This window comes from Canis lupus, chromosome 23 (assembly GCF_003254725.2).
Source record: "Canis lupus dingo isolate Sandy chromosome 23, ASM325472v2, whole genome shotgun sequence".
Taxonomy (NCBI): Eukaryota; Metazoa; Chordata; class Mammalia; order Carnivora; family Canidae; genus Canis; species Canis lupus.
The window spans coordinates 8,055,088-8,067,532 of NC_064265.1; the positions used below are offsets into that span (position 1 = coordinate 8,055,088).

Below are 12,445 nucleotides of genomic sequence, written 5' to 3' on the forward strand. Positions count from 1 at the left end.
ACAACTTCTCATCTTTATTTCAGGTCCATTTGTGTGTTAACCTGGTAGATCGAGTCAGATAATTTTCCTACATTTTCACTGTGTTCCTGCCGAATCTCTTAAGGCTTCAGAGGTTTTAGCTAGGGTGAACAGGTTTCTGAATTAGACTTCTTTTCTCGCTGTATCTACCTACTCCAATATTTTTCCCTTTAAAGAGTTTAGCTCTAACAGAAATGTTGGCTAGTCAGTTTAAGATACCTAAACCTAGTGTATTTTCCAGCTTTCATTTGATTCATTGCTTGTGTTGAACTTTTTCAGGTTTTCCACAAACTGCATATTGATGAGTCATGCAAATGTTACAGGCAGTAACTTGTGCTGTGTACTAAGGAAATAGTCAAGCATGTCTGTGATACTCTTTTTCATTTTACAAGGAATTTGTAACTTTGGTGCAATAGTGACACGTGAGAAATGGCATTAAGCTGTGAAAAACAAAACTCACTGTTCTTATTTAAGAGTGGATGGTGGATTTAACTGTTGGGACTGATGAGTTACTTGATATTATTTGTGGCAGGGGAAAAAAAAAAGGTTCTTAAGGACTCTATTGATTTGCATATACTTAGTTACAAATCTTTTCCTTGAAAGATCAGTTGTCTTGTATACCAAGATAAACTGGTATGTTTGATTGTCCAGTGAGTGAGCCATTTAGCTTTGTGGTTCTCTTTTGCTTTTATTCCTGGAAGTTGTTCTACAGATTGCACTTTGGTTTGTTTGTTTCTTTTTTAAAAAAGATTGATTTATTTATTTTAGAGAGAAGGGGAATGTGCAAGTGTGAGTGGAGGAAGGGCAGAGGGAGAGAATCTCAAGCATACTCCCTTGTAAGCGTGGAAGCCAATGTGGTGCTCGATTTCATGATCCTGAGATCATGACCTGAGCCAAAATCAAGAGTCAGATGCTTAACCAACCGACTGAGCCACCAAGGCACCGCTGTACTTTGGTTTCAAATAGGAAACAGGAACTGATTATCTGAGTTGTTGATCAGGAAAAATAGTCACTCAGAGTGCAGGCTCTACTGAAAATGGATTAGTCTCTTCACTTATGAAAGCCAAAAGCTTATAAAACATTATTTAAATAGATAATACATATATGTGGCTTAAAAATTGAAAAAGCACAAAATGGTATAATAAGTCCTGTCAGTATCAACTGTTCTAAATCATGTGGTGCCATGTACTCTTGATAATGATGTGATGAAAATAGCACTTTACTTCTGTGGAGAATTCCACTAGAGGGACATCCTACAAAATATTTGAGCATTACTCCTCAAAACTGTCAAGGTCATCAAAAACAAGGAAAGTCAAAAAACAGTCACAGAAAAGAGGAACCTAAGGAGACAGTTAAATTTACTGTAGAATCTTGAATGGAATCCTGGGACAGAAAAATGACAAAAAAACTCTTTAAAATTCTGAGTAAATTGTGGACTTTAATAATAATGCATCAGTACTGCTCTCATTAAATGTAGTAAAAGTACCATACAAATGTAAGATGTTAACAACAGTGGAAACTGTAAAGTGTGGTGAAACTCCTTTGCACTATCTTCTCATTTCCTGTATAAATCTAAAACTGTTCTAGAAAAATAAGATATTCTTTAAAAAATCTTCTTTCTTTCCTGAACCTCTAGTACCCTGGTCTAAAGGGAATTACTTTTTAAAAAAAAAAAAAAAACAGGGAACTTTAGTATAAATAAGAGGTCCTGGGGGACAGGGAGGGCCCCGAGGGGCTTCCATAATTTAACACTCTTCAAAAGCACAAACAACAGCAGGGGCAGGGTGGGGACCAGGGCAGTAAAGGGAATCACTTCTTACCATTTTCTTGTGACTCCTTTGGGAGAGATTTTATGCCAATATGAACACATTATATGCATATTCTTCTCTCTTCTTAAAAATAAAAAAGACAAAAAAAAAATAAAAAAAAAAAAAAGACAATGCAATATACACACATAATATTATTTCAATTAATATGTTTGGTGGTTTTTCCACATTATCTTATATATTCATTCCTATGGATAGTATTTCATTATATAGATACACCACAGTTTAACTGATCTCCTGTTACTGAATAGTTAGGTTGTCTTGTTTGACTGCAGGTGTATTAGTTTATAACCTTAACATTTGCAACAGAGTTAGGAGGTGGGAATTGAGGTTTGGGATGGTGAGAAGGGAATAATAGTCCAGTTTTATTTTGGTATTTAGTTGGATTTATACATTCATCCATTTAATTTAATATTCCACTTATCCCTGGAAAAGGATTTGAGGAAGATTGTGTCTGTTTATTTAAATCTTTTTGATGAATATCTGGGGGATGCTTCCTATATACTAATCATAATGCTAATAAGTAAGTGCAGGTGATACAGGAATCTGTTCAAGTACAGGTCCAGATCTTAGCTTATGGTGAAAGAGACAGCTCCAAGAATATAATTGTATTTTTGTAGTCTATGCTAACACTGTGCTGCAGAAACACAAATGAGGAACTGACTATACATTTTGAGTTTTCGGTGTCATTCCAGATAAACTCAATGATATGAAGGTTCAGATAAGCTTAATGATATAAAGGTTCATGGTTGACTCAGTTGGATGTTTTTGTCATCAAGGGAAGAGAAGGTCCTCAGTTTTCTCCTGCTTGTAGTATCTGGAGTCAGAGACTTTATGTTAATAGAGTAGACTTAGTCTGCCTCCACTCTAAGTCAAGTTCTGGGAGAAATGTCCTGTAAATTGCTTGGATTTATAAGCAGTGAAGAATACTCAGCAACATGATTACCTTATGCTTCAGTATGCATTCAGGAAAAGTATTGTATACTGTAGTTTGGTGAACCTGCTACACACAGTTGTGAAACCATTGTTGTTTTTTTTCCCCCCAGGAATGGTTATATCTAAAGACACAGGGAAAGGATGAAGTGTTGTGCTTTTTACAACCTGGTTCCTTTTCATGACAAAGCCTTCCTCCATGAGCTAGCCTTGCTCTTCTTTCTTGTCTAGCTTCAAAGACTGGCTCTCTTTTGTTTATTTAATTATATATTTATTTTTAATCACAAAATAAATACATGATTGTATTTCCACAAGATATTCAAGCACTGTTTCCCTTGACTCCAATTCCATTCCTCTCCAAAGAAGGAACCATTCATTGCTATCATTTGGTATATGTGGAAAGAGTGTGTGTGTGTGTGTATGTGTGTGTGTGTGTTTTACATTAATGATGTCCTACAAAATGCACTATCCTCTTACTTGATTTGTTCACTTAGTAGTGTGTATTAGACAGTATTCCAGGGTATAACATGTTGATTGACCTTATTGCATTTTATAGCTATAACAAAATTTGTTCAACCTTTCTGCTGCTGTTGGCCTTCTAGGTTGTTATCATTTTTGGTTTATTATTATGAGCAATGCTGTAGTGGCTTCCTTGTGCATTCCTTGTACAATGTAGGGGTTTCTCTAGGTTATTAAGAAGTGGATTTGCTACTCATGAGATTTAGGGGTTTTAAATTTTGCCAGATACTGCTAACATATTGTCGCATGAGAAAAACAAGTTGTAGATTTGATTGGATAGCATGACACCATTTATGTTGGAAGAAGAGCCCAGATATGTCACAAGAACATATTCTATTGACTGGACTGTTAATAGTTGAAAATTTTGAAGAGAATACTAGGCTTCAGAATGGTAGTCAAAGGGACTTAGGGCTTTTCAGTGATGTTTAGGTTTTTATTACAAGAATGTGTCCATGCCCTATTTGAATTATGAATAGTTACCAATAAAAATAAAAAGAATGTTTGAATAATTTATATCTATTTTTATGCCTTGGGCAGAGAATAGTCCCTGTTTTTAATCCATTTAAAATTTTGATCATTTATTAGGATGTAGAAAAAAAATCAGTGTATTTCAAAAAGTGGAATTAGGTGATGTTACATGAAGGGTCACATTCTTTGGCCACTGGTATCCCAGTCAAGTATTTAATCATCTTGGATTTTCTGAATTTTATAGTAAAAAGATATCTGTTATTGTAACTTTCTGTTTTTAATATTTAGATTCTAGTAAAAGTGACTAAATTTTTAAAAAAAAATTTACTATTGACCTTAATTCTCCTTAATGTAAAATAGAGTATTTAAATATTGCCAGTGTTGTGTGAATACAGTAAACAATTGCTTAAATTATGTGACTCCAAAGAATAGGTGTTTTTTAATGTATAACTTCTTTTTCCTTAAAGAGATGTGAAAGCTGGAAATATTCTTCTTGGAGAAGATGGCTCAGTACAGATTGCAGGTAATGATTAGTATTTCTTTTTCTTTTGATTTAATGGTCAGTAGAACTACCTTACTTATCTTTTGTGTTTTCAGAGCCAGTTTTCTCTTCTAGTGCCTGGACTCTATCTAGCCAAGCAGCCTATATTGGCACATCCCTGCTGATTCTCAAGATACCCTCCACTATTTATCCTTCATTGTTGATCTCAGACATTTTTCTCTGTCCACTAGTCATTACCTTCCAGTTTTCACTCCTTACCCCCAGGAGTCATCTTCTATGGGTTCTCATAGCAGTCTTTGCTTTCCTTTGAAGGAAAAGTAGTCAAGAAACCGCACTGTGTTTATAAATTAATATGCTTTAGTATCTGGTGAGAGAGGTGATACAGAGCTACTTCTGTCCTGGGGTGATTGGGGTATTTGCCAGTGAGGAGGAGGCATTTGAGAGGTGCAAGTGCACATTTGGTAGATTTAGAGCCGAAGAGATAAGATAGGATATCTTATTAATTATGCCACTCAATGGCATCTAGAATAGTGAATTCTTTCCAGAAGGTTTTCAGTTTACTTTGCCCAGATCCAGTAGAGGATAAGATATGGTAAGTCCGAGGCCTGCCAGGGATCCCTGGGTGGCGCAGCGGTTTAGCGCCTGCCTTTGGCCCGGGGCGCGATCCTGGAGACCCGGGATCGAATCCCACGTCGGGCTCCCGGTGCATGGAGCCTGCTTCTCCCTCTGCCTATGTCTCTGCCTCTCTCTCTCTCTCTCTCTCTCTCTGTGTGACTATCATAAAAAAAAAAAAAAAAAAAAAAAAAAAAAAAAACTTTAAAAAAAAAAAAAAATTCCGAGGCCTGCCAGAGGTGACTATGCTGGTGAAATACCCCTCCTCCAGGCTGAGACTCTGGAGTGGCCTTACAGCAGGATTGTTGAGTAAGTTGCTCATCTGAGAAGGCCTTGGCTTGGTCCCTCCCACACTGCTGGGACAGTCAGGTGTTTGACAGGAGGAAGATAATCACCCAGACCATAACTTACTTCTTCAGCTTTAGAGGATAATTTAGATGCACTTCTTCCTTCATGTCAACCTAGAAAGTATTTTAATGAAGCCACATAATGCTTTAGCATTAAAGAAAATATTGATAAATTTGGCTCTTTTAAAATTCACAGCTTCTAGGGACTCCTGGGTGGCTCAGCGGTTGAGTGTCTGCCTTCGGCTCAGGGCATGATCCTGGGGTCCTGGGATCGAGTCCCACATCGGGTTCCCTGCATGGAGCCTGCTTCTCCCTCTGCCTGTGTCTCTGCCTCTCTCTCTGTGTCTCTTATGAATAAATAAAATCTTAAAAAAAATAAAATAAAATTCACAGTTTCTGTTTATTGAAAGAGGGGCAAATGGCTAATCATCATTAATAAGCAAAAAGACAAACCACAGAATAGAGAAGATATTTGCAGCATGAATAATGGATGTAGGGCTCAAATTTAGAAGAATTCATTAAGAAAAATCAGATAAAAAATGGGAAGACTTCCCAAATGAAGACATCAAAACATAAGTGTAATAAAAGGCGTTCAGCCTTACTAATAATCAGTTAAGTGCCTAGTACAGACATACCTCGGAGATACTGTGGGTTTGATTCCAGACCACCACAGTAAAACCAATATTGCTTTAAGGCAAATCAAATGAATTTGTTGGTTTCCCAGTGTGCATAAAAGTTATTTACACTATGCTAAAGCCTATTTAATGCACAATGCAGTATTTCTAAAAAAAAATATATATATATATATATATATATATATATACCTTAATTAAAAATACTTTATTGCTAAAACATGCCAACCATCCTTTGAGCTGATCTCAGTGAGTCATAATCCTTTTGTTGGCATAGGGTCTTGTCACCATGTTGATGGCTGCTCATTGATCAAGGTAGTAGCTGCTGATGGCTGAAGTGGCTGTAGCAGTTTCTTAAAATAAAGTAACAATGGCATTTGCTACAGCAGTTGACTCTTCTTTTTATAAATGATTTCTCTGTAGCATGCAGTGCTGTTTTACCCACAAAAGAACAACTTTCAAGATTGGAGTCAGGGGATCCCTGGGTGGCGCAGCGGTTTGGCTCCTGCCTTTGGCCTAGGGCGCGATCCTGGAGACCCGGGATCGAATCCCACATCGGGCTCCCGGTGCATGGAGCCTGCTTCTCCCTCTGCCTGTGTCTCTGCCTCTCTCTCTCTGTCTGTGACTATCATAAATAAAAAAAAAAATAAAAAAATAAAAGAAAAAGCTTTAAAAAAAAAAAAGATTGGAGTCAGTCCTCTTAAATCTTGCTTTATCAACTAGGTTTATGTAATATTCTAAATCCTTTGTTGTCACTTCAACAATCTTCACACATCTTCACCAGCAATAGATTCTATCTCTAGAAAACACTTTCTTTGCTCATCTATAAGAGGCAACTCCTCATTTGTTCAAGTTTTATCACAAGATTGCAGCAGTTCAGTCACATATTCAGGGACCACTTCTGATTCTAGTTCTCTTGCTATTTACACCACATCTGTAGCTATGTCCTCCACTAAAGTCTTGAACCCCTCAAAGTCCATGAGGGTTGGAATCACTTTCTTCCAAATTCCTGTTAATGTGATATTTTGACCTCTTCTCATGAATCATGAATGTTCTTAATGGCATCTTGAAGAGTGAATTCTTTCCATAAGATTTTGAGTTTACTTTGCCCAGATCCAGTAGAGGAATCACTAGCCTTATAGAATGTGTTTATTAAATAATAAGACTTATTTTTTAAGATTTTATTTATTTATTCATGAGAGACAAAGAGGCAGAGACATAGGCAGAGGGAGAAGCAGGCTCTTCATGGGGAGCCTGATATGGGACTAGATCCCAGGACCCCAGGATCATGCCCTGAACTGAAGGTAGATGCTCAACCACTGAGCCACCCAGGCATCCCAAGTAATAAGACTTAAAAGTCAGAATTACCCCCTGATCCATGAGCTGCAGAATGGATGCTGTGTTAGCAGGCATAAAAACAATATTAATTTCATTGTACGACTCCTTCAGAGCTCTTAGGTTACCAGGTCATTGTCAATATTTTTTTAAAGATTTTATTTTAGAGTGAGTGCATATGGGCAGAGGGAGAGGGAGAGAATCTCAAAGTTGATGCTGTGCTGAGTGCAGAGCCCAACATGGTTCTTGATCTCATGACCCTGAAATCATGACTTGAGTCAAAACCAAGAGTTGGATGTTTAACCAGCTGAGCCACCCAGGCACCCCAGTGAGCAGTAATATTTTGAAATGGATCTTTTTTTTTTTTCTAAGCAATAGATCTCAACAGTGGGCTTAAAATATTTAGTAAACCCATGTTGTAAACAGACGTGCTGTCATTCAGGCTTTGTTCTTCCATTTACAGAGCACAGGAAGAGTAGATTATTCTTAAGGGCCTTAGAATTTATGGAGTGGTAAATGAACATTGGTTTCAGCTTAAAGTCACTAGCTGCATTAACCCTAAACATGAGAGTCAGCATGTCCTTTGAAGCTAGGTATTGACCTCTCTAGCTAAAAAAGTCCAAGATGGCATCTTCTTCCAATAGAAGGATGTTTTGTCTACATTGAAAATCTGCTGTTTAGTGTAGCTACTTTCATGTATTAACTTAGTTAGATATTCTGGATAACTTGTTACAGCTTCTACATCAGCACTTGCTGCTCCACCATGCACTTTTATGTTATGGAGGTGGCTTCTTTCCTTAAACCTCATGAACCAACCTCTGCCGGCTTTGAGCTTTTCTTCTGCAGCTTCCTCACCTCTCTCAGCCTTCCTAACATTGAAGAGAATTAGGGTCTTGCTCTGGATTAGGCTTTGGCATAAGGGAATGGCTGGTTTCATTTTCTGTCCAGACCACTAAGACTTTCTTCATATCAGCAATAAGGCTGTTTTGCTTTTCTTATTCGTATGTTCACTGGAGTAGAATTTTTAATTTTCTTCGAGAACTTTTCCTTTGCATTCACAACTTGCCTAACTGGTACAAGAGGCCTAGCTTTTTGCCCACTTTGGCTTTCAACGTGCCTTCCTTATTGAGCTTAATCATTTCTAGCTTTTGATTTAAAGAGAGAGACTATATGACTCTTCCTTTCACATGAACACTCAGAGGCTCTTGTAGGGTTTTTAATTGGCCTAATTTAGGGACACCTGGGTGGCTCAGGGCGTGATCCCGGGGTCCCGAGTTCAAGTCCCACATTGGGCTTCCTGCATGGAGCTTGCTTCTCCCTCTGCCTATGTCTCTGCCTCTCTCTCTGTGTGTCTCATGAAAAAATAAATAAAATCTTTTTTTTTTTTTTAATTATTTACTTGACAGAGATTGAGAGAGAGAGAGAGACCACTCACAGTAAGGGGAGTACAGGCAGAGGGTGAGGGAGAAACAGGCTGTCTGCTGAGCAGGAAGCCTGATGCGGGGTTTGACCCTAGAACCCCGGGATCATGACCTGAGCTGAAGGGCAGATGCTTAACCAACTGAGCCACCTAGGCGCCCTGAAAAAATAAGTAAAATCTTAAAAGAAAAAAAGGCCTAATTTAAATATTGTTGTGTGTCAGGGGATAGGGAGGCCTGAAGGAGAGGGAAAGATATGGGAGAATGGCTGGTTGGTGGAGCATTTAAAACACATACAACATTTATTAAGTTTGCCTGGTTTGAGGTGCCCCCAAAACAATTACAGTAGTAACATAAAAAATCATTAATCACAGATTCACCATAAGAAATACAATAATAATGAAAAATTTTGAAATATTGCAAGAGTTATGAAAATGTGACAGAGACAAGAAGGAAGCAAATGTTGGAAAAATTGTGCTAGTAGACTTGTTTAAAGCAGGGTTGCAATAGACCTTCAGTTTTTAAAAAACACAGTATTTGTGAAGTCTAAGTAAGGTGAAGGAGTAAAAAACAAGGTATGCTTGTAAAATAACATTGGGATGCCAAGTTACATTGGCTGACAGGCAAAAACATCTGACACCACAGTTGTTAGTGTCATTGTAGAGCAAAGAAAAATCTCATATTCCTATAGTGGGAGAATAAATTAGTGCAAACACTATATTAAGTTGAAGTATGCATACCCTAAAACTTTGGCTTCTCGGTGTATGGCCTAGAGAAAATGATGCTTATATGTGCCATAGTGCTCATAAGCATTAAAAGTTTGAAACAGTCCAACATCCTTCATTAATAGAATGGATAAATATAAATAAATTATGGTTAATATATGTATTAGAATACTATATAGTGATGAATGTAGATGGAACTACAACTACATTCAAAAGCATTAATAAGGTATAAAAAGATAAGGTGAAAGAAAACAGTCAAAATAGAATATATAGCATATGAATTCGTTTATATAGGTTCAAAACCAAGCACAAGTATGCTATATTGTTAGAAAAGTAAACCCAAGTGGCAAAAAACTAAAGAAGAGAGGATTCTGGGAAGATGGTGAAGTGGAAAGCACCTGGAATCTCTCCACAGCTAGACGACAACTAAACCAGCAGAATCTGTTTGATATAACTGTTCTATAATTTTGCAGTTCCTCAGAAGGTATGTAAGTTCTAGGAGAAGACTTAGAAGATAAATTGCAGTTAATTTCAATCAATTTCAGAGCTATATATCCCCCAGCCATCAGTCTCCTGGCAGGCAGCTGGGCACCTGTTTTTGGAGCAACTTGCACAGAACTTTTGGAACCCACCGTGGGCAAAATGGACTCTGTCTTCCAAATATCATGGATCTGTGCTCTGATCATTGATTGCTGCTTCTGATCACATTGGTACAGATAAAGAGGCAGACAACCATTGGTGTGGCACTCTCTCCCCTCTACGGGATTTAATAGAGCAACACCTGTTTTTCCTTCCCTTCATTTTTCTCTTCTTCCCATTTTTGGAGCCAGACATTAAAAAATAACTACATTGGTGGGGAAAACTGGAAAATGATTGCATATGACAGGAAAAGGTGCAAAAAAGTCCTAAGAAGAGCTTGCTTATACTTCAGGCTGATGCTTGACACAGAAATAATCTATAACAACCAAAATAAAAACAATTTACAACAAAAAAAAGCATCAAACTTTGGGAGAGGGAGATAATCTGATTTCTAGAAGAACCACATCATTAGACTCAATTGTCCAATTTTCAACAAAAAAATCACAGGGTATTCAATGAAACAGTAAAGTATAGTCCATTCAAAGGAAACGAATAATAAAAATGGTCTCTCTATCAAATGAAAAAACTTTGATAAGAGATCTACTAACAAAAATAAAGGAAGATATGAATAAACTCAAGAAAACAAGTATGGATAAAATGGAACTACCAATAAGGAAAAAGAACCTAAGAACAAAAACGATTCTGGAGCTAAAAGGTACAGTAGTTTGTATTATGAAGTGAAAAGCTTACTAGAAGGATGCAAATGCAGATTTGAACTGGCTGAAAAAAGAATTGATGAATTTGAAGGCAGGAAAATGGAAATTACAGTGTCTAAGGGAAGAAAGGACAAAGATTGAAGAAAAGTGAACAGAGCTCAAGGGACCTGTTGGACACCATCAAGCAGACCAATATACATGTGGGAAGTTCCAGAAGGATGAGAGAGAAATGGGTAGAGAATATTTGAATAAATAATGGCTGTAAACTGTTGAAACTTGATGGAGAATATGAATATAAATATCCAAGAATCTCAGTGATCTCCAAGTAAGATGAGCTCTAAGTGATCTACAGAGATACCTTATAATCAAACTTATGAAAGCCAAAGAAAAAGAATCTTACAAGCAAGAAGATAGGAGTGACTCATCACATACTAGGGATCCTCAATATGGCTGTCAGCAGATGTCTCATTGGAAACTTTGGAGGCCAGAGGGCAGTGGGCCAATGTATTCCAAGCAGTAAAAGAAAACATAGTTAAGAATCCTATATCTGGTAAAACTATCCTTGAAAGTGAGGAATAAATCAAGACATTGCCAGATAAACAAAAGCTGAAGAAATTTGTTTCTGATAGATATGCCTGCAAGAAATGCTCACAGGAGTCCTGCAAAGTGGAACAAAAGGATACTAGACAGCAACTTGCTTCACTTCTTTTTTCCTGCATGACTACATTACTAAAAAAAAAAAAAAAAAAAAAAAAAATATTACTGTTAACTAGTTTGTAAATCCAAAATACGTTTGCTACTTAAGAGACCAATGAACTTAAGAGTTAATCAATTCATCGTTTTGAGCACACAATGTGTTAAGATGTAATTTTGTGAGAGTAACCAGCAAGGGTGGGAATAGTGCTATAAAGAAGAGATTTTGTGTTACTGAAGTTAGGCTGTTATAAATTCAAGATTTTTTTGGAAAAAAATAACTTTTTTTTTTTTTTCAATTAAGTGATCTCTATATCCAACATGAGGCTTGAACTCATGACCCCGAGATCAAGAGTTCAGGCTGTATTGACTGAGCCAGCCAGACATCTCCTAGGCTAGTATAAATTCATATTAGAGTGTTATAACTTTAGAATGCTAAATGTAATCTCTAGTAACCAAAAAATAAATAGTTATGGAATATAAACAGAAATGAGAAAGAAAACTAAGCATTTCACAACAAAAAGTCAACTGAACAGAAAAGTAATGCAGGAAATGAGAGACAAAAAAGCAAGAAGACATATGGGAAACAAATAGAACAATGACAGAAGTCAGTCCTTCCTTATCAGTAATTGCTTCAAATGTAAATGGATTAACTCTCCAATCAAAAGACAGAGATTGGCAAAACAGATCATAATACTTAATCCAACTATATACTGTCTATAAGGGACTCACTTTAGATCCCAGATACAAATACGTTGAAAGTGGAAGGATGGCAAAAGGTTATTCCATGCAAATAGTAACCAAAAGAGAACAGAGGTAGCTATTTTAATATCAGGGAAAATAAACCTTAAGTCAAAAAGGGTTACAAAACAAAGACTTTACCTATTAATAAAGTTTCAGTACAGCAAAAAGATATAACAATTATTATTTGTACACATAATAACATACCAACAAAATATATGAAGGAAATACTGACAGAACTGAAGGGAGAACTAGAACTAGATAGCTCCACATTAGTAGTTGGAGACTTCAATATTCCATTCACAAAAATGGATACAACAGGCAGGATTAAGGAAATGAAAGACTTAATACAATACACTACACACCTAGAGCTAACAACTC

General features: G+C 36.8%; 1 protein-coding gene across 4 annotated transcripts in view; it reads left to right on the forward strand.

Annotated features, from left to right (window-relative positions):
- The window catches only part of OXSR1 (oxidative stress responsive kinase 1), a 94,809-nt gene that overhangs the window by 44,675 nt on the left and 37,689 nt on the right, over positions 1–12,445 (forward strand). For all 4 annotated transcript variants that reach the window (XM_025461305.3, XM_025461304.3, XM_025461306.3 and 1 more), the window contains exon 5: positions 4,232–4,287. In XM_025461305.3, the coding sequence (XP_025317090.1) occupies positions 4,232–4,287 (56 nt within the window). The remainder of the gene's footprint in view (positions 1–4,231; positions 4,288–12,445) is intronic.